We start from the raw sequence: 26,824 nt of genomic DNA, 5'->3' as shown, positions 1-26,824 counted from the left end.
GCTTTAGTTGCAAACAGTAGGCATGCACTTGAGCCAACAAAAGTTTATAAAGGGTCAAAATTATAAAGTGTTTGGAGTGTCTGCACCAGATGACATGACAGGACTGCAGAGCTGAATCCCATGGGGAAAATACACAGAGGTCTGAAAAGCTGTAACAATGTTCCCTTTGCTCTAGCACTGACTGGCTGGCTCTGATCCCCCCTCTACAAGGAGAAAGCCTGGCCGTGTGTAGACTTTGCTGGGGAGATACAGTGTACTGGTTATTTCTGAAGCATAAGGAGATTGTAAATTTAGAGAGAACGATGAGCCATGAGGGCTTGATACTGAGTTTGAAAGGCCGACATAGGTCCAATCAAGGCTGGCTTTTTGTTTTGTTTTGTTTCATTATCAGTACTGGTGCTTGAACCCAGGGCCTTGCCCTTGTTAGACTCACTCTTTTCACCTAATAATTGACATAAAACATACTAATACAACAAGCAGATAAAAAGCTCTAAGGATTTCCTATTAGGAAAGCCACATTTCTAGACTCCCTTGCAGCTAGATTAATATTTATAACACGATTTCTGCCAATTTGTGGGGCATAAATGGGGGATAATAGCTGGATCAGAGAGCAATTTCTCCCCTAAGCTCAGTACTAGAAGCATTTATTTCTCAGGGTGACCAAACAGTTGCATGTGGAGTATGTAGGGGTGGAGATGGGGATGGTGTAAGGACCATTTTTTCTGGCTGCATTGTTCCTCTATTCAAGATGTGTTTCTGGTGGTCCTAAAGATTCTATGAGCTCTTCAGTTCTTTCACATATTTCTTTCTGATGAAACTACCAGAGTAAATTCTATTTCTGCAACTGAGAAGCTTGGCCTGTAATAATGTCCTTGTAAATTTGAACTCTCATTCATCTCTTCCCATCCCTCTTCACACCATCAGAGAGCTCCAACCTGAGGTCAAGGGAGCTTGGGTGGCACAGCCCTAGAGGTTGGCCTTCTAGGGGCCCAAACAGATAGAGGAGGGCAGTTACTGGGGACAAAAGGAAAATATAGTTATACTCCTCTGCAGTGTCTCCCACAGTCAACGTGTTGCTTCTAGAACATTTGAATGAGCACTGATCATTTACTCCAAGTGTCAGACATGAGGGCATGCATGTGATATCTGGATGTTGAAGGATTCATATATGTCCAGTCAAAGCATCAAGGTATACTGATATAGATGAGCAAATGGTTTTCTCCAGCCTTATCATTAGCAAAATCATCACTAGGCCAGTGCAACTATAAATAGGCCCAGATTCAAAGATGTGTGTTCCATCCACAGGGTGGGCTGGTGCCTTGCCGTAGGGGGCTTAGCTCTACTTCACCGCTGGCTCAGCAATGAACTTAAGCTCTCTGCTTTAGCTTGTGGGTATGGTTTTGTTTGTGTGCATCATATTTCATTAGTCATCCCTTTTTATGAAACACTATTACTGTAGGCAAGATGTATATAATCCTGTCAATTATATTAGAACAAGTCCTTGATTATATATATAAATGTGCCCTGATCACAGATGTTAAGTTGTAAAAAAAATGTGTCCCTTAGAGTTGCTTGTGCACATGTATGTAAGAGAGAAAGAGATGGAATTAGGAGTGCAATAAAAGGCTCAGTATAGTTTAATATTTTTCTAAGACTTAAAATTAATGCATTTTAAAACTGTCAACTACATGAGCTTCTTCCTTTCTCTCTCCCTTTCTTTCTTTTCTTCTTCCTTTCTTCCTTCCTTCTCTCTTTCCTTCCTTTCTTCCCCCCTCTTTCTCTCTCTCTCTCTCTTTCTTTTCTTTCTGTGCCAGTACTAGGGCTTGAAGTCTGGGCACTGTCCCTTAGCTTTTTCACTCAAGGCTGACACTGATGCTTGAGCCACCACAGCTCCACTTTCTGTCTTTGTGCTGGAGATGAGTCTCATGGGCTTTTCTGTCACGACTGGCTTTGAACTATGATCCTCAGATCTCAGCCCCTTGAGTAGCTAGAATTACAGGCACAAAGCACTGGTGCTTAGCTTCAGTACTTTTTAAAAAATCCTTAAGTAGTTGTACAAAGGAGTTGCTATTTAACAAAGCAGTTTATGAATACAACATATGTTGATCAATGTCACAACACTCTCACGCATCCCTCCCCTACCCACTTCTTCCCTCACTCTTCTTAATTTGCAGGCTACATATTGGATTCTTCATATATATATATATATATATATATATATATATATATATATTAAAGATACTGTACAGAGGGGTTACAGTTACATGAGAAAGGTAATGAGTACATTTCCTATCATATGTTGTTACCCCTCCTGTTTTTTTTTTTTTTACCTACCATCCCTTTCCTCTCCACCTCCTCGCTCCCCCGCCAAAGTTGTAAAGTTCATTTTCAACATAGTGTATTGTAAATATCATTGCTACAATGGAGCATCCTGTATCCTTATTTCAGCATTTTGTTATTTCCTTTCCTCTCCCCAAATTAGAAAAATGTATATACAAGATGCAGGGCACCAGAATCAAATACAGTGACAACAGGGGTTGTACCATGGGAGAGGAACATACAAAAGAAACAAAAAAAATCACATAGTACATTAAAAGTAGATTAAAAAGAACAGCAAGAAAGACAAAATCTCTTGTGTCCTCATCTTGGGTTTCATTTTGCTTAGTATCAGCGTGGATGCTTAACTGCATTCTCCCCTTCTCTTCATTTGTCTACCCTTTCACCTTGAGCCCAGTTTCCAGTATCTACTTTGTGGTATTTTATTCTGCTGAATTTTGATTTTGCCTTTCTAAGGAATTACACTATTTGAGTCTCACTATGTAGCCTAATCTAGCCTGGAACTCAGGATACCTCCGCCTCTTCTTTCTGAGTGTTGGGATTGCAGGTATGTACCATCATGCCAGGCTTATCATGTATTTAAATCATTTCTAGATTATTAGAATGCAGTAGCCAGACCATTGTAAGTGCTATGAACATAGTTTAGGGGGAAATTCTGAAGTCTGCACATGTTCAGCACAGATTTTTTTTTTAATTTGCAAGCTCTAGTTAGTTGTATTCATGGTTGGTTGAATCCAGGGGTTGATGCAGAGGGCTGACTGCCCTTGGTGTGGTTTGGCAGTCCCTAATAGATACACCACATGGTCTGGCTACAGCCTCCTCCTGTCCTAGTAACTGTTTATGTGCTGCTGACAACGGCCTGTCTAGGCATAGACAAGCTGCCTTCTGATTTGAAAGGCTAGCTCTTCTCAGTGTGTGCCTGAATCGCCATCCCCTGAAGTGACAAGAGGGGACACTCAAGGCTGAGGCGACTTCGGGACTGGCATTTGAGCTTCTTCACAACCTCCATGGAAATGACATCAGGGAGAACGGATTTGTTTTCGTTTCTCCTTGAGTAATGAGGTTCTATCACTTGCTCGGTGGTTGGCAGCCTTTGGAACAATGTCCTTAGACATATTTCTGTCAGCAGCTCTCTGGGAGCCTGGACACACAAAGGAGATTTGCACATGGCTTTGCCCACGAGCAAGCCTCTTCTGCTCAATCAAGCCATCTACAAAACACAAAAGCAAGCAGGCAGCCGGCAGGGCAGAGCTACTGAGCCCCCTGGGAGAGTTTTAATTCCTAGGATGGAAAGAATGGAGCCTTTGTGAGCCTGAGTTTATGGTTCAAAAGCTGAAACAGCAGCCCAGATGTGGGGTTCAGCTGCTCCAAGGAGGCCCTCAAAGCTCTTTCCACTCACTCAGGGAAATTATTGTGCGCCTATTGTATGCACACAGTAGGCACAGAGGATGTAACGGCTAATAAAACAGACAAAATCTCTCTCCACATAGACTTTCCTTTCTAGAATATGCGAACCAGCCAGGTGCTGGTGGCTCACGCCTGTAATCCTAGCTACTTGGGAGACTAAGATGTGAGGATTGCAGTTCAAAGGCCAGTCTGGGCAGGAAAGTCTTTGAGACTCTCATCTCCAATTAATCAGCAGAAGGCTAGAAGTAGAGTTGTGGCTCAAATGGTAGAGCACAAACTTTGAGTGAAGAAGGTAAGGGACAGTGCCTAGGCCCTGAGTTTAAGCCCCAGTAAGAGCTAAGAAGAAGCAGGAGGAGGAAAGGGGAGATGAGGAGGAGGAGGAAAGGGGAGACGGAGGAGGAGGAGGAGGAGGAGGAGGAGGAGGAGGAGGGGGGGGGAAGGAGGAGGAGGAGGGGGAGGAGGAGGAGGAGGAGGAGGAGGAGGAGGAGGAGGAGGAGGAGGAGGAGGAGGGCCATAAGCAATCCAATGAGTAAATCCCCCCACTTGGTAATAAATAATCAATGCTATGGGGGTGGGAGGGGGTGGACAGGGTAGGGCTACGGTTTCGTGTAGCTGCATGGGGCTTACTGCAGTGGGATGAGATTTGAGATGAATCACAGGGTCATCTTGGGACAGGATGACTAGCAGAGATAAGATCGATTCCTAGGCTCCTGCACAGGAGCTTGTAGAGGCAGGCCCAGTCCAGAGGCCCACAGCTTGCATAGGTGCAGCTGGTATGGTGGCAGGAGGTGAAGTCCGGGAGCCTGAGATAGGCTACCCAGTTGGGGAAGGCCTTTCCAGCTGGGGGAGTAGTGATTTTTCTCTTGAGATGGCTGGCTTGGAAGAAGTTTGAGCAGTATTGTGATGTATTTTGAGTTACATCTTAGCAGGAGTTCGCTGACAGTGTTGGAGAGAGTAGACTTCAGCAGGAGGGAGGGTGGGAAGTGGGACGCTGGGTGGGAAGCAGAGGCTAGGGGTCTGCTGCAGTGGTTCAGGTGAATCCAGATGGCATGCACAGGATGGTTGAAAAGGTCATGGGGGAATCTTCCTCTGATGTATTTTCAAGGCCGAACAATTGGCTAGATGGATGGGTTGGCTATCAGAGGCATGGGAGAGGGAGGAGAGAGGGGTGACTCCAAGCCTTAGGACCTATGCACTGAAAGAAGAGGGTTTCATGTACTGAGCCAGGCCACTGGAGGTAAAGCAGGCTCCTTAGACAAAATCCACTCTGGAGTTGCTGGGTCTGAGAGTTTCCTAGATTTCCTGAGTTGATGCTGGCCTAGCACTGTGAGTGCAAATTGGGAGAGACTGGGCTAAAGACATAGGTTTGAGGATTGTTAGTTGGGTAGTGGCATTAAAGACACACATGGGTAGGTAGTAGAGAAAGAGCTGAGGTCAGAGTCCTGGGGCTGCCCTCCACCCACCAATGGGTCAGCTCTGTCTCCCGATGGACAGGCAGACAAGCCAGGATCCAGACTCTCTGTAGACCCTTTTTATAGAAAGGGGTGGGGAAGTGGGCATATCATCACTAGTGAAGGTATCTTCACAACCAGGAGCAGATGGAAAGGAAAATTATAGTTTGAGAACAGAGTGAAGGATCTGTATCTTCCTTCCTTCCTTCCTTCCTTCCTTCCTTCCTTCCTTCCTTCCTTTTCTTTCCCTCCCTCCCTCCTTCCTTTCTTTCCTCTTTCTTCCTTCCCTCTCTCCTTCCTTCCCTCCCTCCCTCTTTCTTCTCTCTCTTTCTTTCCTTCTTTCTTTCTCTCCTTCCTTCCTCCTTCCCCCTCTCTCTTCCCCTTCTTCTCTTCTCCTTCCTTCCTTCCTTTCCTTTCCTTTCCTTTCTCTCTTGACCAATCTGAGCTTAGGGCTTGGGCACTGTCCCTGAGCTTTTTTCCTCAAGGTTCACCCCACTACTTGAGCCACTGCTCACTTCCAGATTTATGCTGGTGAATTGGAGATAAGCGTCTCTCAGATTGCTCTGTCTGGGCTGGCCTCCTGAGTAGCTAGGATTACCAGCATCAGCCAGCCATCCAGTTGCACTCTTCATGAATGTTTACACACACATGTGAATGTGAGGGGTCCATGCTGGGAAAAGGCCAGGGACATCTGTACAAGTTGTGCACTCTGGGGTGTATTCACAATAAAGAATTCTGCCCTGTGAGGTTGGGCACAAAAGGATGGGCAGGGATTAGTTTTCTGGTTGGTACATCTTTGAATCATTGAGCCAAACACCCTGGGAAGGGAAAATAATCCCATCACTCATGGAATAGGGCTGCCACCTTTAGCAAATGAGAATTCAGACTTGCAGTTAAAACGAATTTCAGATAAACAGTAGGTTGTTTTTTTTTTTTAGTAGAAATGTGTTCTGTGTGATATTAGAGACACTCTTGACTAAATTTAATTGGTAAATTCAAATTTAATTGTCCATACTGTGCTTTATCTGGCACCCTTACTATGAAAGAGAATGAATTGAAATGCTGGCTGATGGTTTAACATGTCGAAAAGCCACAAATGGCGTTTGGGGAGGGAAAGACCTTCAGTCCTGGCTTGTGCTCTTGGCTTTCAGGAGTTTCTTTCGTGGCTTGTGGCCACCGTCTGTATGGGGGCAGGGTAAGCTTAAGGACCACTCTGCTCTGTTCTTTACCAGTAGACCCCCTGTAGAGTCACAGCACAAATGCAGGTGCCCAGGCACGGCCCACCCCAGCTGGGGTTCGTCTCCACTTTGATTTCTTAAAAAAAAATCAATTAAGAATTTGCCAAATGACACAATCATAGTGTGCTCAATTTCTTCTTTCTTGTTCCCTCTCTAACTTGCAAAGTGACAGAATTCTTTTTTCAGGCAGGTAACAAGCGCTGGATGTCTCTGGAAGGAAGGGGACTTTGGTGGAAGGCCCAGGCGACGCCTTTTATTACTCTGGGGAAGCTGAACTCAGGCACAGGAGAAGCAATGTGACAAGAGGGGTCCTGGGGCCTTGGTGGGCATCTGCATCATTCTTTTGTGGTATGGTCTTGGGGCTTTGCTCAGGGCCTAGGCGATTGATACTCCTTATCTTTTTCATTCCAAGCTGGTGCTCCATCCCTTGAGCCACAGCTCCACTTCTGGCCTTTTGCTGATTAATTGGAGATAAGAGTTGCACAGGCTTTCCTGCCTGGACTGGCTTTGAACTGCAGTCCTCAGATCTCCACCTGAGTAGCTGAGTAGCTAGGATTACAGACATGAGCCACTGGTACCTGGTACCACTCACTCCTTGCAGTGGAAGTGCCTTGCCCATTATTCCTCAGAACAAAGTAGAATGCAGGATGATACTCCAGGCTCTCTGGTGCCAGTCCCTTTATCCAGGCTGGAGTTGTCTGAGCTAGGCCTACTGGTTTCACATTCTTCTTGTACACTCTGTCACAGAGTCACTGTCAGAACTAAATCACTACTAGTGAAACCCAGCAGTTAGGAAGCCCTTACAAAACCTTCATCATTGTTATCATTACTGTGACCTGGGACTCTTTATCCTGACAAGTTCAGTTATTATTTTCATTAATAACTCTTTTCTGATGCATATTCATGAACAGTATGTAAATATGGAAAACCACAGAGATAAAAAATTAATTTTGATCTACTTTCTGTATCAGGGAGAACCACCTGAAAAGCTTTGAGAAGGTTGGGGAATAGTGGCTCACGCCTATAATCCCAGCTATTCTAGATGCAGAGATTAGAAGAATCAAGGTTCAAGGCTGGCTCAGCAAAAAGTTAATAAGAGGCTTTTCTTTGTCGTTGTTTTTAATGTACTATGTGATTTTTTCTTTGTTTCTTTTGTATGTTCAGGGCTGAAGGTGTAGCTCAAGTGGTAGAACATCTTTTGTATGTTCTTCCTTCCCTGGTAGATCCCTGTTGTCACTGTATTTGATTTCGGTACCTTGCATCTTGTATATACATTTATCTAATTTGGGGAGGGAAAGGGAAACAAAATGCTGAAATAAGGACATAGGATGACCCATTGTAACAATGATATATGAACCTTATAACTTTGTGGGGAAGGGAGAGAAGTGGGGGAGGTAGGGGAGGGAAGGGATAGTGGGAGAAAAACAAAGGAGGGGGTAACAATGCCTGACAAGAAATGTACTCATTCTTTTACTGATGAAACTGTAACCTCTCTGTGCAGCATCTTTACAAGAAAATTTAAAAAAGAAAAAAAGTTAGTAAGGTCCCACATTTCAATGACAAAATAGTTGGGTGGGGTGGTAGACACCTGTAATCCCAGCAAGGCAAGATGTACAGGTAGGAGGATGAACAGTCTGGGCAAAATGTGAGACCCACTCTAGAAAAGAACTAAGCAAAAATGACTGTGTGTGTCTCAAGTGTTAGAGTCCCATGCTTAGCTTATGTGAGACCCTGAGTTCAAACCCCAGTGCTACATACACAAAAAGCTTTTAGAAATATAGATGTCTGGGCCCCAGACCATGTCTAATAAGCCAGAGTCTTAATGAGTAGGGCCAATAGACTTGCGTTTTTTTTCTTAACAAAACCTTTCTAGAACACTCTCATTTAAAAGCAGGCTGAAGAAAGCAGACAGACCAATGTGTGCATGCTCTCACATACTGCCTTGGGAAGTCTTATTCCTTTGGTTTGGAACCCACTCTTATCAAACTACTGTGATTTCCTTCTATCAGACTTCATCTGCAACACCTTACTTTACCTCATGGCTTCTGCTCTGACTTCTAACATGGGTCAATCCACACTCTTCACCCTGCAGTCCCTTCAAAATGAATCACTTCACTTAAGAATGGCACTGGCTGTGCACCAGTGGCTCACACCTGTAATTCTAGCTACTCAGGAGGCTGAGATCTGAGGATCACAGTTCAAAGCCAGCCTGGGCAGGGAAATCTGTGAGACTCTTATCTCCAATAAACCATCAGAAAAAAAAACAGAAGTGGCGCTGTGGCTCAAGTGGTAGAGCACTAGCCTTGAGCTGAAGAGCTTGGGGACAGTGCCCACGCCCAGAGTTTAAGCCCTACAACACACACACACACACACACACACACACACACACAAGAATGTCATCAATCTGGCCTTCTCAGGCCCTCCAACCGCCATGTCTGATGGATGGAGACCAGGCACTATCCCTTCCTTCTTCCCTCCCCTCTTCCCTCCCTTCCCTCCTCCCTCCCAGGCTTTAGCTCTCTCCCTGAGAGCCATGTGTGGCTCTGGTCTTGCAGGCTTCACCCTGGCTCTGCGGCTGATGTCTGAGATTGCCCCTGCAGAAGTGCCAGGGAGGGCTTGAACTTCTCTGCCCCACAATATTAATTTGACACTTAATGCTATTTTTCATTTAGTGTTCAGCCAACCATGATGGTGCTTGTCACAAAACCATCTCCAAGGACACGAAGTGGCGGGGGGTGGGGGGGAGGGGAGTGGGGAAGATTTCCCTGGCTGTCCAACTGACATTTTCAGAAAATAAAACATCAGTAGAGCACCATGAAATATCCCTCAGAGAGAGCTATTTCCAGCTACTGAGTAATGGAAATGAACAGAGGGTCAATGAAGGCTTTAAATCAATGAAGAGGCAAAGATTTGGGCCAATTGCAGTAGCTCAGACATGTATTCTTAGCTACTCAAGAGGCAGAGATGGTGAAGATCACAGTTCAAGACTAGCTTGGACTTAAATGTTAGTGAGACCCCCATCTCAGCAAATAAACTGGGCATAGTAGGTCATACTTGTGATTTCAGTTACTCCAGAAGCATAGGTAAGAGAATCAAAACCTAAGGCTAGCCAGGCACCAGTGGCTCATACCTATGATTCTAGCTACTCAGGAGGCTGAGATCTGAGTATCAGAGTTTTAAGCCAGTCTGGGCAGGAAAGTCTATGAAAACCTTATCTCCAATTTAACACACACACACACACACACACACACACACACACACACACACACACACACACACACACACACACACACACACACACACACACACACACACACACACACACACACACACACACACACACACACACACACACACACACGTCTGGTTCCTGGTTAAGTATTATTCTTGCTATGAGAACCAGGACATTTTTGTGTTGTATACCAGAGTTATCTGCATACTGCTTTTTCCCTGATGAGTTTTGTAATAATAAAGACTATACTGGTCATATATATTTGCTTAATAAGTATACTCAGATGGGATTTGTTGGCTCTGAGGAAATAAGTTGTCCAGGTAATCTTTGTTGTTTTTGTTGTTGGTAGTGGTGGTTTTGGTTCTGATAGTAGCCATTTTAATTTGATAACCTTCTTCCCATAATGGGGCAAACAAAAATCAGAGTATTGCCTCAAATACATTGCTTTCCTGAGAGGAAATGAATCTTCATACAAAAAAGTGATTCTTACAACTCCTTTCCTGCTTCTCTCTCTCTCATTCTCTCTGTGTCTGTGTCTGTTTGTCTGTCTGTCTGTCTGTCACTCTCTCTCTCTCTCGTCAGTTGTGGGGCTTGAACTGTGGGCCTGGGCACTGTCCCTGAGCTCTTCATTGGAGATAAGAGTCTCATGGACTTTCCTGCCTGGGCTGGCTTTGCTCCTCGGTCCTCAGATCTCAGCCTCCTGAGTAGCTAGGATTACAGGTGTGAGCACCAGCATCCGGCTCCTTCCTACTTTTCCTTTGGATCCATTTTTTTTTCTTTTCCTCCATTATTAAACAAAGCATTGCCAATCCAGGAGGATAAGAGAACATGACCTGCTAAGTGGATGACTCGCTGTCTGGATAAGCATGCTGGCTTTGACATCTAAGAAGGCCACAGGACTCATTCTGTGAGGGGCAGAGCGTTCCTTGCTGAGGGTATTCACAGTGATTTAATTAGCTGCCAGGCCTCTTTGGGCCGTCACTGTTCCAAAGCTGGAGAGCTTTGAGATGTCAAGGATGGCTTCATAAGTGAGAGCTTTGTTCCTCATTCTGGACTTTTCCTCCCCACCCCTACTTCTTCTCCACTTAGGGACTGAGCTTGAAGTACAACTTGGCTGTGCTGACATGAGGATAAGTGGACCTGGAGACAGGGCTGTAGACCACGACTCCATGAGGCAAGAACTTCATCTTACATCTCTGTACCTGTAGACTTACAGCAGCTCCTGGCTCACAGGGGGGTACAGGAAATGGTGGCCACTCTCCAGTGGAGTCCTACTTAGAAGGCACACACTTTGTCATCCTGTTCGTTGCTCACTTCCAGCATCTCCAGTCCAAACCCTGTGTGGAATCTGGAATATTGGAGCAGCAGAGGCATCTGCGAGCCAACCAGGGATCTGGAGCAAGGGGAACCTCAGGAGACCCCCTGCTGTGATGGATACCCACTCTTCAGCTCCTTTCTCACGGGGGTGGGGGAGTGGTAGGGAAGGGGCATTTGTGAGAGAGGTGCTGGAGTACAGCAGGGTCTATTCACTAGCTGGAATAGAAGAATTTAAATAATTTAACAATGGTACAGCCGGGCTTGCATGTACCAGCCCATTGTGCTCTCTAAACCATCAAACCCAACACAGCCAGACTTAATCTTTTTTCTCCCAAGTGAAGAGTATTGCTTTCCCTCTCCCCACAGATAATTATCATCTGAAAAAGAACATAATAAACTGAATGGGAAAATTGTAGCTGCAGCACAGTTTAAAAAATGTGTCTGAGTCCACAAGTAAAAATAACAAAGTAGTTGGGCCTTGGTGGCTCACACCTGTAATCCTAGCTACTCAGAAGGCTGAGATCTGAGGATTGCAGTTCCAAGCCAGCCCAGGCAGCTAAGTCCTTGAGATTCTTATCTCCAGTTAACAATAACAAAGCTGGAAGTGGATCTGTGGTTCAAGTGGTAGAGCTCTAGCCTTGAGCACAAAAGCTCAGTGACGGTGTCCAGGCCCTGAGTTCAAGACTCACATACAAAAAAAAGACAAAGTAACTAGTTGGTTAAACCAAAGCCTATGTTATGTACTATAACAACAAAGCTGGGTGATGAGACATCCCCCCAGGTCCCAAATACACACAAAGACCTGCAAGGTATCAGCATCTATGCAGGGAAAGGCAGGGGTAGGGGGTAGCAGGAGGAGGCAGGAGGAGGCAGGAGAAGGCAAGAGGAGGTAGGGGGATGCAGGAGGAAGCCAGGTGCTCTGACTGATCTGAGAATTCCAAATAGTTCCCAAGCATTCTCCAGGAAAGGTGGCCAGCCAGTCTAAGAGCTGAAGCTAAAACTGGAAGAGGTTTCCAGCTCCAAACACATGTGAATGAGAAGAACCAGCTGGCTCTGTCCTCTTGTTCTACTTGGATAGAACTTATAGCTAGGCAAGGAGTAGGTCTATGGTATTAGCAGTCCTGGGCCCTTCCATACTAACAGCTTGTACTGCACTCAGAGTCAGAGCTTACAGTTCCAAGCACTGAGATTAGAGGCTTATATCTATGGGCTTTAGAAGCCAGATATTTATAGCTCAAGGCACTTAGGTTAGAGCCGTATTTCTCAGGGCCTTGATTGCCAGCAGCATGGCATTCTAAGCTAGTGTAATCCTCAGGTCTTCAAACAGCAAGCAATACAACAGTCAGCCAGGGCCATCTAATGTTACAGCTCCTAAGCCTTGGGTATTGGGCCCCTGGGCACCTTACAGTGGCTAGTGTGGCAGCTCTCCATTGTCCCTCATCTTCTATAATGTTGGCTGTCCATCTTCTGTTGCCCTCTCAAAACTTCCACTGTCCTTCATTGTCCTTTTCACTGTTTCTATGCTCTCCATATCATGCCATCCAATTATGGATCCATCCGTTTGATCCATTCATGGAAGCATAGTCCTTATGATCCAATTACTTTCCAGAACTTCCCCACTGGCAAGCCCTCTATACATGAGCCGATGGGGGGCATTTCACAGTCAAACTATAACAAGATCTCTTCCCTGCATTCCTGCAATGATTTACTATATTGCTAATAGACCCAAAGTGAAGACACCCCAAACAACATGGACTGAAACCTCTGAAAGTGTGAGTCAATTATCTCAGGTATTTTGTCATCACCATGGAAAGCTGACGGTTACATACTCGCCTTCCTAAGTCCTTTTTATTTTATTTTTATTATATTCTTATTTTTCTTACCTTTTAAAAAATATATTTGTATTGTAAAGATACTGTACAGAGGGGTTACAGTTACATGAGTAAGGTGATGATTACATTTCCTATCCAGCATAGATACCCCTCCTTTGTTTCTCCCCTACCATCCCTTCCCTCCCTCTGCCGGTTGGAATTTTTGCCCCCAAGAAGGATTTTTGGGTGTTTTACTTGCTGAGTTCTTTAATGTTTGAGAACATCTGCCTGTGGCTATTTGTAATATACTTTGATCATACTTTTTCTCTTTCCATGCTCCTTAGACGTTATTTTATTATTTTCTGGCACTGAGGCTGTTTGAACGTGTTTGTAACCAGCTTGCTTCCATTCCCACCATCCCCACTTCCATAGGTCTGAGTAATGATTTTTTTTCTTGAAATCCAGTAACTCAACCAGACTAAGTTTTGATGTTTATTTAACGCCAGCTTTTTCTTGGCATGTAGTGGACATTTTCCTCTGCAGGTTGTTCTTCCTTCATTTTAGGAATGTGTATTATGTGTTTGGATACATATTTTATTGCATTAATTGGATCTCTACACCAATTAAGGATACTAATTATCCTTATGTTTAATGATCTCTTGGTCCTATTACTATATTCTTATTATCTTCTCCCTAATTGCTTTATTCCCTCTGTGTTTCCCCTTGTATTTTCCATAATTTTCTCCAGCCTTTTATCCATGTCATTAATTCAGTTTTTAGTCATGTCTATTATTTGGCATTTCTATTTTCTGTATTAGCTCTATCATGGTATTCAGTTCTTGATTATTTCTTTGGTTTTAAAAATCTCACTTTACTCTCCTTTAGTCATTTTATCATTTCAGCTTTGAGAATATTTTCTCAGGATATTTTTATTAATGTCTTAATGTGCACTCTGGGGGAAGGGTCCTGTTTTTTGGGGTTATCTACCAGAATGGGTTCTTCATGGTTCACACATTATCTTCCATTCTCCCCATCCCCTTCCTAACCTCCCCTTTTTTTCTTTAACTGAACCACCACATTTAGATAATTGCTATGTAATTTCTTTTCAACTCACTCTTGTTTCATTGGGGCAGCTCCACCTGTGATCTTCAGTAACCATTACACATAGGTGGATGAAATCTCTTTGGTCATAATCTCACCTAACTCATCTTGTTCTTTTTGAGCTATGATTTTGGTTTATTACATTAGATATTCACAAAAAAGGACCTTCAATCATGTTTTATTCTGCTATTCTTACCCTGAAATCTTAGAATACATTTTTGACATAAATTTTATCCTACCACATCTTGCCTCAAACTCCTCAGTGTGTTTTTTATAGCCTTTATGAAAAATGTCTAAACTTCTTTACTTACATCTAAGATGCTTCTCATCTCCCTCCCTAGCCTCAGGTCTCTCATTTCTCTTTGTCATATTTACTAAGTGATTACAGGATTTAAAAAACAACAAAACTTTTTTATTTTGCTTAGCCTAGATCTGACCTCAGATCCCTTCTCAGTACAGGGCTTTTGGTAGACTAGTGTCTATTTAACTGTAGTTCAATTAAAATTTCAATTTTTAGTTCCAGTATTCTTTCTGGGAAGCTTTCCCAGAACATGTCTTTTTTCCCTGTCTTCTATTATGTATTTCTGTTATCCCTCTGCTATACTTTTCAGATGTAGTGTTTATCATACTTAGTTGTAATTGTCTTTTATGGTACTGTGTAATGGAATTGGAGGCCACTGCCGTTTCCTATCTGCATGACTCTGGATGATATAAGATAACTTTTATATGCCTGTTTTCTTGTGGCAATTAAAGAAATGAATGCACATAAAGCTTTCATTAGACATATGCTCAATATGTTACTGTTTATTAGAAGTTGCCCTCAGTGCAGCAATAATGGCCCCCATCAACAACAGCCCCTACTTGAGAATCCAGTAGCTGTCCATGGTGCTAGAGTACTTCCCATCACAGGACAGCATTCCCTGTGTTTGTCTACACTTAGCCCCTTAGAGAGTAAATCCATGATTGCATCTTTAGGAGCATTGATGGTGGTTATAAAAACAATCACATTCTATTTTCATAACCTTCTTCCTAGTCCTGCTACTGGAAACCTCTTAAACTCTATTTTGTGTGAATGAGATTAGACCTTGATTTGTTTTCCTATCTCTGGATCATTTTATCACCATGATCACTTTATCATCCTCAAGGCTTTCCTAATATAAATCATGATCCAACTTAGTACCTCATAAGGTGATTTTAAGAGGTTGGAAATGACTCCTCTGGCAACACGGGGTGGATGGTCCCACACTAATATGTTAATTAGATACACAGGTCAAATAGCCAAAGCAGGTAATTATAAAGTCTATGAAAAAAATCACAGAAACCCATTGATTGAGAGACAATAGCAGACTGCAATATAATTTGGACATGCCCTGTTCATGTATTAATATGTATGGAGCATGCCTCTTGTGTAATAGGCTCTGGAGAATTAAGATAATTTCTTATTTAAAAGACCTCAGAGTCTAGCAGGGGATGTATGTAAACAAATTGCAAAATGACATATATTACAAAGATTAGGATTGAGTGTAGGAATTAAATATACAAATAGTATTGAGTGGGTGTAGCTGAATGTTCTTTTACAATACCCACATAGGGGTGAACCCCGGCACAGAATCTAAGAGGTGTGAGCAGAACCAAATTTCTCTGACAAAGGCTACCAACTCCAGGTATGTTCTTCCCTACCCCAATCTGACTTTTAAGCTCCTTCTCCATGAAAAGAATCAAATACAAGGTCCAGGCCTAAATTTGGCTCAGAAAAATTGGATAGATCCCTTGATCAGTGAAAGAGGAAAAGAAATGGCAGAGCAACCACACAGATCTTCCTTAGGCAAAAAAATGACCCAGAATATCATTGAGTGTGATATTAAAATAAAAATTTTTGAGGGAATATGAATATTGGTCTCCTGAAGTAGATCCTCAGCTTCTCCTTAATAGATTTACATCCCTATTCATATGTTCTAGGATGCCCTAAAAGGTCTGTTCTGTGCTCTCTTCTACTCCATGTTATTGCTCATTCCATTATGAAAAGTATTCATCATGATTCTAATTCTAATCTTGTACTCCTCAATCTAAAGACACATCTTTTTCCAAGAACCCTTTGATAACTCAATTGCATTTTAATATAAGTAGGACAAGGTCAGTTTTACTGGGTATAAAAGTTCTGGCTCACATTTTCACCGCTTGGAAAAATTTCAAAGAGATGGGAATCCATGATATATTGGCATCCACTTGTCATTGGTTAATTAATTAAGTTAATCTTGTGGGCTTTGGAGTCAGATAGATTTGTTAAATCTGTGTCACCAATGACAATATCTTTGGCAAAGTTCTTCAGTAGTGATAAATCTTACTTACCTGAGTTATTGTTTATCTTTTTCATCATTGAATGTAAAATATCATTTATGTGCTAACAACTATCTTGAAGAGTTTGGAGGAGGATGAAACTAATACATGTAAAATGGATTGTCATAGTGCTGAAAATTAGGAAGTGTCCCATCCATGTACCTGTGATAAATGTTGCCTTGAAATTCTTTTTTTGTTTTTGTTTTTGGGTCCCGTCATGGGGCCTGAACTCTGGGTCTGGGTGCTGTCCCTCAGCTCTTCAGCTCAAGGCTAGCACTCTACCACTTGAGCCACAGCGCCACTTCCAGCTTTTTTCTTTTTGCTTATGTGGTGCTGAGGAATCGAACCCAGGGCCTCATGCATGCAAGGCAAGCCCTCTACCACTGAGCCACCTTCCCAGTCCCGCCTTGAAATTCTTCTTCATAATATTCTATGGATTGAGTTAACTGTTAATGTTCATCTTCCTCTCTCATAGTAGGTATTTCATGGATGGCTCATTATTTAAGAACATGATAGGAAAAGTAATATTTCATTACCAATGTATTTCTAAATGAAGATGACAGACTGCTAAGAAATCATGACAATTATTTACATTTATTATCTACAAACAACAGAATGCCTATTTCTCATTTTCTATTTATGTGAAATTGTAAATTGGTTCATTTTTGTTCAATTTTATATCAAATCTCTGCTTACATTGATGAGAGAAGTTAGGATGACATTCCAAGTGCCTGCATACTTCATACTGTGTTGAAGGCAGAGACCTATAGATCCAACCTACAGAGCAAGAGGGATCACTGTCTGTAACCGGTGGGGATGTTATAAGATTAAGGGGGAAAAAACCCCAAAAACAAAAAAACAAAGCAGGGTTGAGTGTGGTCAAATGGTAAACTCATGCCTAGCAAACATGAGGTACAGAGTTTAATCTGAGGACATGGTTGGGGGGGGGGAATTGAAGAGAAAGAAAAAGAAATGTATTGTGTTCCCCAATATTATATAATTTTCAAGGAAACCAGTGATATATCTGAGTTTAGAAGGGTAATGGGGTATAATAATATAAAAGAGAGAGACTAGGAATACTTTCAAGACCTTTTAAACATGCAACAAAGATCTCCTTCCACTTTGTTTCCCTTTCCCAAGCAGGATGGGGGCAGGGGGTGAGGAGGGAATCTGATCTGCTCTTGTCTCACTTTTAAATTAGTTGCTTAAGTTCTCCATACATTGGAACCATGAAGATCCCCACAGATGGGACATGTAAATGTGTTCCATTAGCAGCTGAGGTGTTGTCATTTACTTGATGGACTTGAATAATTGCCTTGGTTTCTGAAGGAAGTTTAAAAATTGTTCAGGCTAATAGCTTGAAGATTATTCTGAAAATTACTTAGCTGAAACTGATGTCCTCCCTGCTCCCCCAACCAACAGGGTTTAATTCAAGTTTGGTAGGAAATTACCATTGATTGGGTTAGACATTGCATTCACAAAGAACATTAATTAGGGGAGGAGGAAAGTTAAGATTGAAGGTAGGGACTATAGAAAGCCCCAGTGCTTTGTAGAACAAATCAATGATGCTACTAACATTTTGCCTTTACATTAAGATTTCCCCATAGTGCTGAGCACAAGATACTCTCATAGGAGTAGTGTGCTTTAGTTTTGGATAGACTCTTGATGCATCTACTGAATCCAGGTTTTCATTTTACAGTTGGGAAGGCTAAGTCCCAGAGATGGAAGTGACTAATCTGATTCATGACAAGAGCTCATGTTTTTACTTCCAATAACCCCTTTCCAAGGGGCATCTTATATACGAAGTAGAACACAGGAGGGTAGTAAAGCGTGGGTTAGGTAAGTGAGCTGTCTAAATGATATGCCAAGATTTATCTACCCTCTCTGAGTTTTTCCTCTAAGGAAAAACATAAAATCATCACATATTTACTTCATAAGGTCATGTGGCTGCAAGAAATAAAACCAGGAACAGCACGTGGCTCACAAATATACTTATTAAAACTGTTATTTTTTCCCCAGTAGCAAAACATCAAAGTACTATCTGAAAAGATTTGTATGAAGGGATGGGAAAACCCCACTGTTATGCAGATCATAAAATGAAATAAAGAGGGAGGTAACAGGCTTCATTAATTTCCTCTCCATCTGCCCAAGCTCAGTCACTCCTCCCTTTATCGGTGTGATAAATACCAAAGAGAAATCTTGACTACAAGATTTTATTCATTTGATCATTAAGGGACTTAGTCTGGACAATATTATGGTGTCTTGAATGCTGCTGACACTCTATCAAGCTAGAAATTTGCAAGAGTGTTTGTTTCTTTGACGGCTGTGATCTGCCAGAATACTTGGCAGTCAGGCAATGTAAAAGCTGAGACATTCATCACACGTGTTTACTGCCACCCAAATCTTTGCATTCCCACCACTATCTGCCTGCTTACCTGTCACAGCCCGCTCAGAAACCTAAGTGTTCTTGTATGCTTTTCAAAGGATCTTTGGCCAACAAGGGATATTTGTTTTCGGTACCCAATTCAGGCTGCCTTGACTTCTGTACTATTTGCTTTACTTTGCTCAACTGTCCAAGCAGAAAAGGGGGGAAAGGCCTGGGTTCTTCCCTGGAGAAACCCCACATGTCATGCTTTCCTCCCCCCGCCCCCCACCTCCGGTGCATTTGCATTTTCAGGTTCCTAGCTCGCAGGTGTACACATTATCCCCGAATCTTTTCCCCTTCTCCAAGAACCATTAGCATTTGGGGGGTGAGCTCTGAGCTCCCCGTGGTTTGAACTTGGGGAGGGGGAGGGAGGAGTTTGATGCAGGGCTGGTCAGCCAGACCTGTGGGTTCATGGAGATGGGGACCCCTCCCCTCGCTGAGCACAGACCGCTCTCGGGACTTCCAGCGCTGGGTGGGAAGAATCGAAGGAGTCCGAGCCGGTTAAACCCATGTGCTTTTAAAGGGGTGCGAGCGAGTTCACACCTGGCCCCCCCCGCAGACGGGGCGCGGCGTTCGGCGGTAACTTTCCAGCTCCAAGGTGCTGAGTGTGTGTGGGGGGACCGGAGACCCTCCCCACGCGGGGTGGGCGGGGAACTCAGAAAGAGGAGAGGGGCCAAGTAGCGGGAGCAGGGCGGGGGGGGGGGGGTGGTGGTAGTGCCCACGGCCGCCACCAGGGCGCCACCCGTCCCTCCTGCTCCCCTCCCCTCCCCTCCACCTCCCCTCCCCTCACTCTCCCCCACCCCCTCTCCCAGGCGGCCGCGGCGCACGCGTGTGCGGACAGGCGGGGACAGCGCGGAGCTCCCGGCCGGCCGCACCTCGCCCCGCGCCGGCCCGGCCGACGGTCCCGACGCCATGCGGAGGGTGAGTGCGCCCGCCATCCACCGGACTGGTGAGGGGAGCCGGGCGAGAGGACTGGGGCGCCCCCGAACTGGGAGAGTTTGGGGGGCGCCGAGGAGGGGGGCGTGCCCCGCGGCCATCCTCTCTGCGCACAGCGGAGACGCTCAAGGGTCCGAACCCCAGACCACCGGGACCGATGGACTGGGGGGGCGGGGAGGGGGCTGCGCTGGCGCCCCTGCCTCGGGGACCCCGCCCCCCGACGCCCCTCGGCTCGCTTCCCCCCCGCGGTGAATCGACGCTCCTTCCCCGCGAGCCCCGTAAAGTTTACGGCGCGACCGTTGCGCTCTCTGGGCACCCACCCCAGAGCCAGCTGAAGCCGGGGTTAGAAGGACCACGGACCCGGGGTGCGGCGGGACTGCCGGAGGTGGGAGGCGGGGGCGGGGGGGGGGCAGGCACCACGCGGTGTCCTAAGGAGGCTCCTGGGGCGATCGGGCGCCGGGCACGCTGGAGGGGGCCTCCCCCAGGCCCGCACTTCCTCAACAGCAGCGGGGAGGTTCCGTGCCCAGCCCTGCCAAAGCCCAGCCGGGCAAAGGGAAAGACTCACCTGAAGGGACGGCCTGGGAGTCTGGGACTGCCCAAAGTCAGCCCTGGAGGAGAGCCTGGCTGTCCCAAGCAGGCCTCTTACCTGGCTCATGCTAGCAGGCGCGGGAAGTGTGGGTGCCTGGGTAGGTGACCAGTTCCCGGGTGGAGGCGGCTGTCATCAAATGTAGGGTGCAGAGGGAGAGTGGAGCAAATCCACTAAGCTCCACTCAGGAGACAACCCTGAGGACCGATGAGGTGCTGAGGAAGGAGTTGAATGTGATTTAAAGATAAAGCTGAACAGAAATGCTAAGAACAGAGCAGGCCTGTCTTCCAGCAGGGCCCGGGCATTTCGGGTTTGGTTTATAGATTGCTTTGGTTGTTTCCCGAATGTCTGTCCCTCAGCTCCTGGGTTGCCTAAAAGGGAACTCAGGTCTGGTTTTGTTGTTGTTGGTTGGTTGGTTGGTTTGGTGGTTTTTTTGTTGTTGTTTGTTTGTTTTAGTGGTGCTGGGAGGAGTCTTCCGTGTGTGTTGGGAAAGGAATATTTGGAGTGTGGATAGTGCAAGCGCTATGAATTGGCTTCTGGTTGTCTTTGGAATTCTGTTGGTGAGCTGACATGGAAATTTACCTGGCTTACCTTTGGAGTGAGTCCAAGCCTGCTTGGGTGTTTCTGGGGCAGACAAGATTCCAATCAGGCTGGACATCTAGTTTAGCATGCCCTGCATTGGTGGAGCAGTTGCATGGAAAGTGGCCTTGGTGGGTTACTGGTTTGGATTCCAAATTCAAGGGTCAATAACATCCCTTTTACCTTTAGCATCACCAGGGTAGTTAAGGAAAGCATCCTGAATACAATCCTTGGGCCTAAATATGCTGTGTTAGAGGGCTCTTCAACATCCAGAGAGGGGAGTTAAAATGTGATTTTCCTATCACCTGTCTCGGGAGAAAAGAAATGGATGTCAGCTAGAAATGCAGATTCCCCGACTTCCACTTCCTCCCCTTTCAACGGGAAGCTCTGGGACTGGAGTTCAGCCATTGGCATGTATTAAGCAACTACTACATACTACATAGAGGCAATGTTCTAAGCTCATTAAAGCACAGCGGGAGTTCGACAGCCAAGAGCCTTAGTTCTGTTGGAGGCCACACTCTAGTTGAGAAATTTGATAATTGGGCAGAACACAATATGCAAAGAATGTTAGCTAGTGATGAGTGCAACTATGAATTGGCCCCTGGTAGATAATGTGATGGAGGATGAGTTGAGGAAGGAAAACCTTTCAGCTTGGGTGCACATTTCTGAGGAGCTGACATGTTGTCGTGAATTGCATGATGAAAAGAAGCCAGCTATGTGCGGGTTTGGATGAGGAGCATTGGTGCCAGGGCTCCCAGGCAGCAACGTTTACATACACTGAGAAACAGCATGAAGATACAGAGCTGGAGCAGAGCGGACTGTGCAGGGTGGAGACTGAAATGAAGTGAGAGGCATAGCATTTTGTTGGCCATTGTGAGAAGTTAGGATTTTAGCCTAAATGCTTAGGGTTGTTACTTAAAGGACTCTTAAGTGGAGGAATAGAATGATAGGATCTATTTCTCTGGGCTGCAGTGAGTAAAGTGGATTGTGGAATGGGATGGCAGGAGAGAGGAGACCATCTTTATGTGCAGTGTGGTAGAGAGATAGAAAGTCAACTGAACTTACTAATGTAAGAGGAAGGGAGAGATGAAGAATCTCATCTTCTTTTGCACACTTTAGGTTGCTCATTGTTGCTCTGTGTGTCCTAATCACACTTTCCATCAATGGGAAGAAATCCCAAAGAGAAACGGTTGAAAGAAGGAGGATTTCTTGTGGCTCAAAGTTTCAGAGGTTTCAGGTAATAGTTCTTGGTTCCACTGATTGAAGGCCCACGGGTGAGATAAAGTATCCTGGCAGTGAGAGAGCATGTGGCAGAGACTACTTACCTGATCACAGCCAGGAAGCAGAGCAAAGGAACACAGGAGCAAGGCCAAACTGTACTTCCCAGGGACACCCCTCCAGTTACCTGTTTCCTCCACCAGGTCTCCCCCCCTCACTTCCCCAGCTTTCCACCTCTTCCCAATACAATCATTTTATGAACGCATCAAATGATTAATCTATTGATTGATTAGGTCTGAACCCTTAAGATCCCAAAGCCCATCAGCTGGCAACCAAGTCCCTAGTACATGAGCTTGTGGGGACATTTCATATTCATACCATAACTCTGTGTGTGTGTTCATACACACAAGCCTGAGGGTGAGAGAAATATGAAAGAAGGAGCTTGGGCTTCAGTTGGAATGCCCCAGTGATGCTGACAAGAGCTACTTTCAGTGACTATTGATTGAGCATTAATGAGAATCCTATGAAGTAGTAACTGCTGTCACAATTTTCCAATGAAATAAGTTCAAGACAGTTCAGTTGAGCATTGGAGCTAAGATTTGGGTTAGGTTTGTCTGTCTCCAAAATCTTGGTTCTTGCTACTACACTCTACTTCCTACAAACTTTTTGTCCCTGCCCCAGACCGTTTGTGGTTCCTGAGAAGCAGATAATTTAGCAGCTTGGCAGATGCAAATGATAAATGTGCAGTTGTGACAGATCAATATAACTGTAGAGATGGAAAAGAACTAAAAATTATATGAAGTGAAGTAAGCCAGGCCCAAAGAAACATAGGTCCCATGGTTTCCCTTATTTGCAATAACTGGTATATGTCTGAGACAAGCAGAAATGGTCAGATAAGTTGATGTTAAGCGAAATGAACCCCAAGATAAGGACTCAAATGTTTTTTTTCTTTCTTGCTATTGTTCTAACATATTTATAATATCTTTCTTTGTTGCTTTTTATGTCACTCCCCCATGGTATGACCCCTGTTTTCACTGTATTTGATGTTGGTATAATTTGTGGAGGGGAAGGGAAAAAACAAATCGTTTAAATAGGGATACAGGTGGACCCATTGCAACAATGAGATAAACAAGATATTATGTTGAAAATGAACTTTACAACTTTGGCGCATGGGGGGAGAGGAGGAAAGGGGGACAATGAGAAGGGATGGGAAGGAGAAACAAAGGAGGAGGCAACAATGCTTGATAAGAAATGCACTCATTACCTTGCCCATGTAATTGTAACCCCTCTGTACGGTATTTTCACAATTAAAAATAACTAAATAAATAAAAGAATGAAAATTACAACTTTCCTTTGGTATTCTTGAATAGACTTTGCACAGGAAATGTGCAAATGGTGGACTTCTCTGAAGAGAAATGCTATAGTCTTGATAATTATGTCTCCTCATACACTGGGAGTTGAAATTCTACCTCCCAAGGTGAGGTGTTAAGAAGTTGGGAACTTGGGAAATGATGGGGATATGAAGACAGAGCCCTCACAAATGAAGGTCAGTGCTGTTACAAGAGATGTCCCAGAGAGCTGCCTTGTCCCTTGCATGAGGTGAGGCTGTGAGAAGGTACCTGCACACCAGCGTGTGTGCTCTTACCATTCTCCAGATATGCATAGACCTTATTGGACTTCTCTGCTTCCAGGATTGTGAGAAATGCATTTCTGTTGTTTATAAGTTGCCCAGGTTTTGGTATTTTGTTTTAGCAACCTAAATGGACTAAGTCTGGCTTGTGCATTACCGCATCGTTAGTGCTTTGACCCTTGTGTCATGTGAACTGGGAAAAACCACCCCATCAAGTCTCCTCTCTCCTCTCCTAATGTAGCTAAAGTTTTGCTCTTTTTTTTCTGTCTAACATGAGACTTTTTTTTCCTATGCAAAGCTGGGGGGTTGAGAATACAGGTTGCCTTAAAAATTTATTTGTGTTAAAAAAAAGTTAAGAGATCAGATGCAGAAAAAGAGTTATAATAACAACTACTATTTAATGAAGGCTTTCTTAGTGCCAGGCATTTGTTAACTCTCTTCATTTTTGTAATAACTTCTAAGTTAAAAATTAATAGCTGAAAAATTGTATAATATCAACTTCAAAAGATTTAAAAAGGTTTATAGTGAAAATTGTGTCATCTTGCCAGACTAGCTGATTTCCTTTCCAATGTCATTGATGCTAACCCCATTTCTTGTGTCCTTCCAAATAATCAGTCATTTTCTCTTCCCTTCCCCTATACAAGTATGCCCTTCCCTTGCTTTCTTCTACTTTCCTGGCACATTTTAAATGCTGTGTAAGCCTGTCAGATGAAAGAAAAGAGAGGTATTATCAAATGGCCTCTCTAAAGATGGGACCAGTTTAGCTTCTCACCAGCCCAAGCAAGAGTGCCTGTCTCCTATTTCTTCTCAGGAACTGAATCAAAGTAGTTTATCCACAGAGAGGAAGATGGTCTTATTCCCATTTTGCAGATGATAAAAAGGGTTGCTCTGAAGGTTAAGTCTTCTGATGTGACAGAGCCGAGCTAGACTTTGAATTCTTTGCCAGCCTGACTCCAGTGTACCTCATATTTCATGTCCTGTGTTTCTGTATCACATTTGGTCTTACTGGGTGAGAAGGATCTGTCAGCCTGTTGAAGTCTTTAACAATGGTTTTGATTCTGGCCTACTGAATTCAAAGAAAAGTGTCTACAAAGACAGCAGGTCCATTCTTGGCTGTGAAAGGATGATAAAGGGAAATGTGTGTCGCTTGGCTTCTTTTAAGTCAAGGAAGGAGACAGGTCTGGTTTATTTTGTTTATACTTCCTTGCCTTGCATTCCGTACATCCTTTGCTCCCTTTTCTCCTTTATAGGCCAGGCATTTCACTTGACAAAGGGGAAGAGGTAAAGCTAGGAGGTCATATTTCTTTATGGTTCAAAACTTGATCTGGGGAGACAGCTTCCTGAATTCACATCTTTACTATCTGGACAAGTTAACTTGTGGTGAAGAGTTTTCCTGAGGTCTGAGTAGAATCTGTGAAACTGTTTAATTATTATTATTATTATTATTATTATTATTATTGCACAGAAAGTTATTTTGCTTCTCTCATCTTGATTCTATTTTACATCCCTTCTTCAGACTTAGTGATGTGCCTCTAAACATGGCTCATAATAACAATAGGGGGTATTTTTTGAGCACTTCCTCATGTGAGTAACCATTCTCACCATAAACCTATGAAACAGGTGCTGTTTTACTTCCATTTTCAGTGTGGAAGCCAGACACTAATGGCTAAATAATTTGCCTGGCATACCACCATTAATAAATGGATTTAGCAGGAACTTTAAACTAGGCATTCTGGCACAAGAATCTGGGTTCTTAATGTTTATGCCAAAACTGGGATGAGCCGGCGCTGGTGGCTCAGGCCTGTAATCCTACCTACTCAGGAGGCTGAGATCTGAGGATTGAAGTTCAAAGCCAGCCTGAGCAGGAAAGGCCTGCCCATTTCTCTAATTAATCAGCAAAAACAAAGCAATATGAAAATGGAAGTGCAGGTGTAGCTCAAGTGATATACCTCCAGCCTTGAGCAAAAAGCTAAGGGACAGCACCTAGGCCCTGAGTTCAAGTCTCAGTGCCAGCACACACACACACACACACACACACACACACACACACACACACACACACACACACACACAAGTGAGATGGAAGGTTAAGGTTTAAAACCGAGTGCTCCTGCTCTGGGTGAACTGCTGGCAGGCTCACAGGCAGCCTCCTGCAGCAGCCATGAATACCCTGCTGTGATTTAGATGGAAAATCCCAGCACATAGAGAATCGAGACTTTCAGCCTGTGCACCAAAAGCCTTTTTATTTCAATCATGGCCATCCTAACAAGATTTCAGGCATTGTACCTCTCTCCCAAATGAGCTGAAACGCTTTTGAAAATTACATAGGACTTTTTTTTAATTTGAAAATTCAAGCTGGCTGGTTCTGTGTCTTGCCGTCTCTTGCTTCTTTTGCTGAGCTAACCCATGACACTGCTTGCCAACACAGCGAGAATAGAACACAAGCACGGCAAATGACATCTCACTCCCTGAGGTTAAAGTCATGCTTATCTCCAAGGTAAAGGAAGAAGCTGGTGTCGTTTAGTGTATATGTATAGTGTATATGTAGACAAAATGTAATATGCTAACACTCATCAAACATTTAAAATCGCCTTCCTTTCCTGCCCTGGTAGCCCACTGTGTGTGAGCAAGCGCTGTACAACCTTCTCAGGGAGTGTGCAGTTTTTCCTAAAGATAAACAGGATTAAGAATTGTGTTGTAGATACTGTTGCCTATTTGTAAACACTTTCTAGAAGGATATAAAAGTTGATCTGAAACCCAAAGAAAAGGGCAACCACAGAAAGGGGAAGAAGATTTTATTCTAGGTAGAAGATTTTCTAGGTAGAAGATTTTATTCTAGGTAGAATATTTTGGCAAAGCATTGCCAAAATATTTGTTTCCAAAGGGGTAGGGGGGGAGGGCAAGATTAGAGGAGGGAAGACCAGCTGGGAAGCAGTCAAGATGGCCTGGAAGAGGGAGGTGGTTAGGAGACCAGAGAGAAACATTGTATTCAGGAGGCATTTGGGCTGTAGATTCGGAAGGACTTGATGGATAAGGGAGGATGGGAGAAAAGGGAGGAGAGGATGAAGAATGACTGTCAGGTTTCTGGCTTGGCCCTAGTGGGTGTGTGGTGGTGTTGTGAATTGAGACACAAACACTAGAGGCAAAACCAGAGGGTGGAGTTGTGGCAGCACACTTCTGTTCTGTACAGTTTGAGTTACAGATAGCTTCCAGTCACTT

At 44.1% G+C, this 26,824-nt stretch overlaps 1 protein-coding gene across 5 annotated transcripts in view; it reads left to right on the top strand.

Annotated features, from left to right (window-relative positions):
• Tmcc3 (transmembrane and coiled-coil domain family 3) overlaps positions 1–26,824 on the top strand; it is a 297,502-nt gene that overhangs the window by 28,041 nt on the left and 242,637 nt on the right. The window contains exon 1 of one of the 5 annotated variants that reach the window (XM_069990150.1): positions 19,481–19,577. The exons of 2 other annotated variants lie outside the window; for them this stretch is intronic. Coding sequence is in view for 1 of the 3 variants with exons in the window: in XM_069990130.1 (XP_069846231.1) it covers positions 19,569–19,577 (9 nt within the window). In the remaining 2 variants the exon portion in view is untranslated. Of the gene's footprint in view, positions 1–19,480; positions 19,578–26,824 lie in introns of those variants that run through there. 2 more of the 5 variants (XM_069990155.1, XM_069990130.1) reach the window with 2 other exon arrangements.

The sequence above is a fragment of the Dipodomys merriami genome, unplaced genomic scaffold, assembly GCF_024711535.1.
Source record: "Dipodomys merriami isolate MVZ:Mamm:240054 unplaced genomic scaffold, mDipMer1.0.p SCAF_10, whole genome shotgun sequence".
NCBI classification, from domain to species: domain Eukaryota; kingdom Metazoa; phylum Chordata; class Mammalia; order Rodentia; family Heteromyidae; genus Dipodomys; species Dipodomys merriami.
Note: the sequence above shows the minus strand (reverse complement) of the source record. Positions and strands in the feature narration are given on the sequence as shown.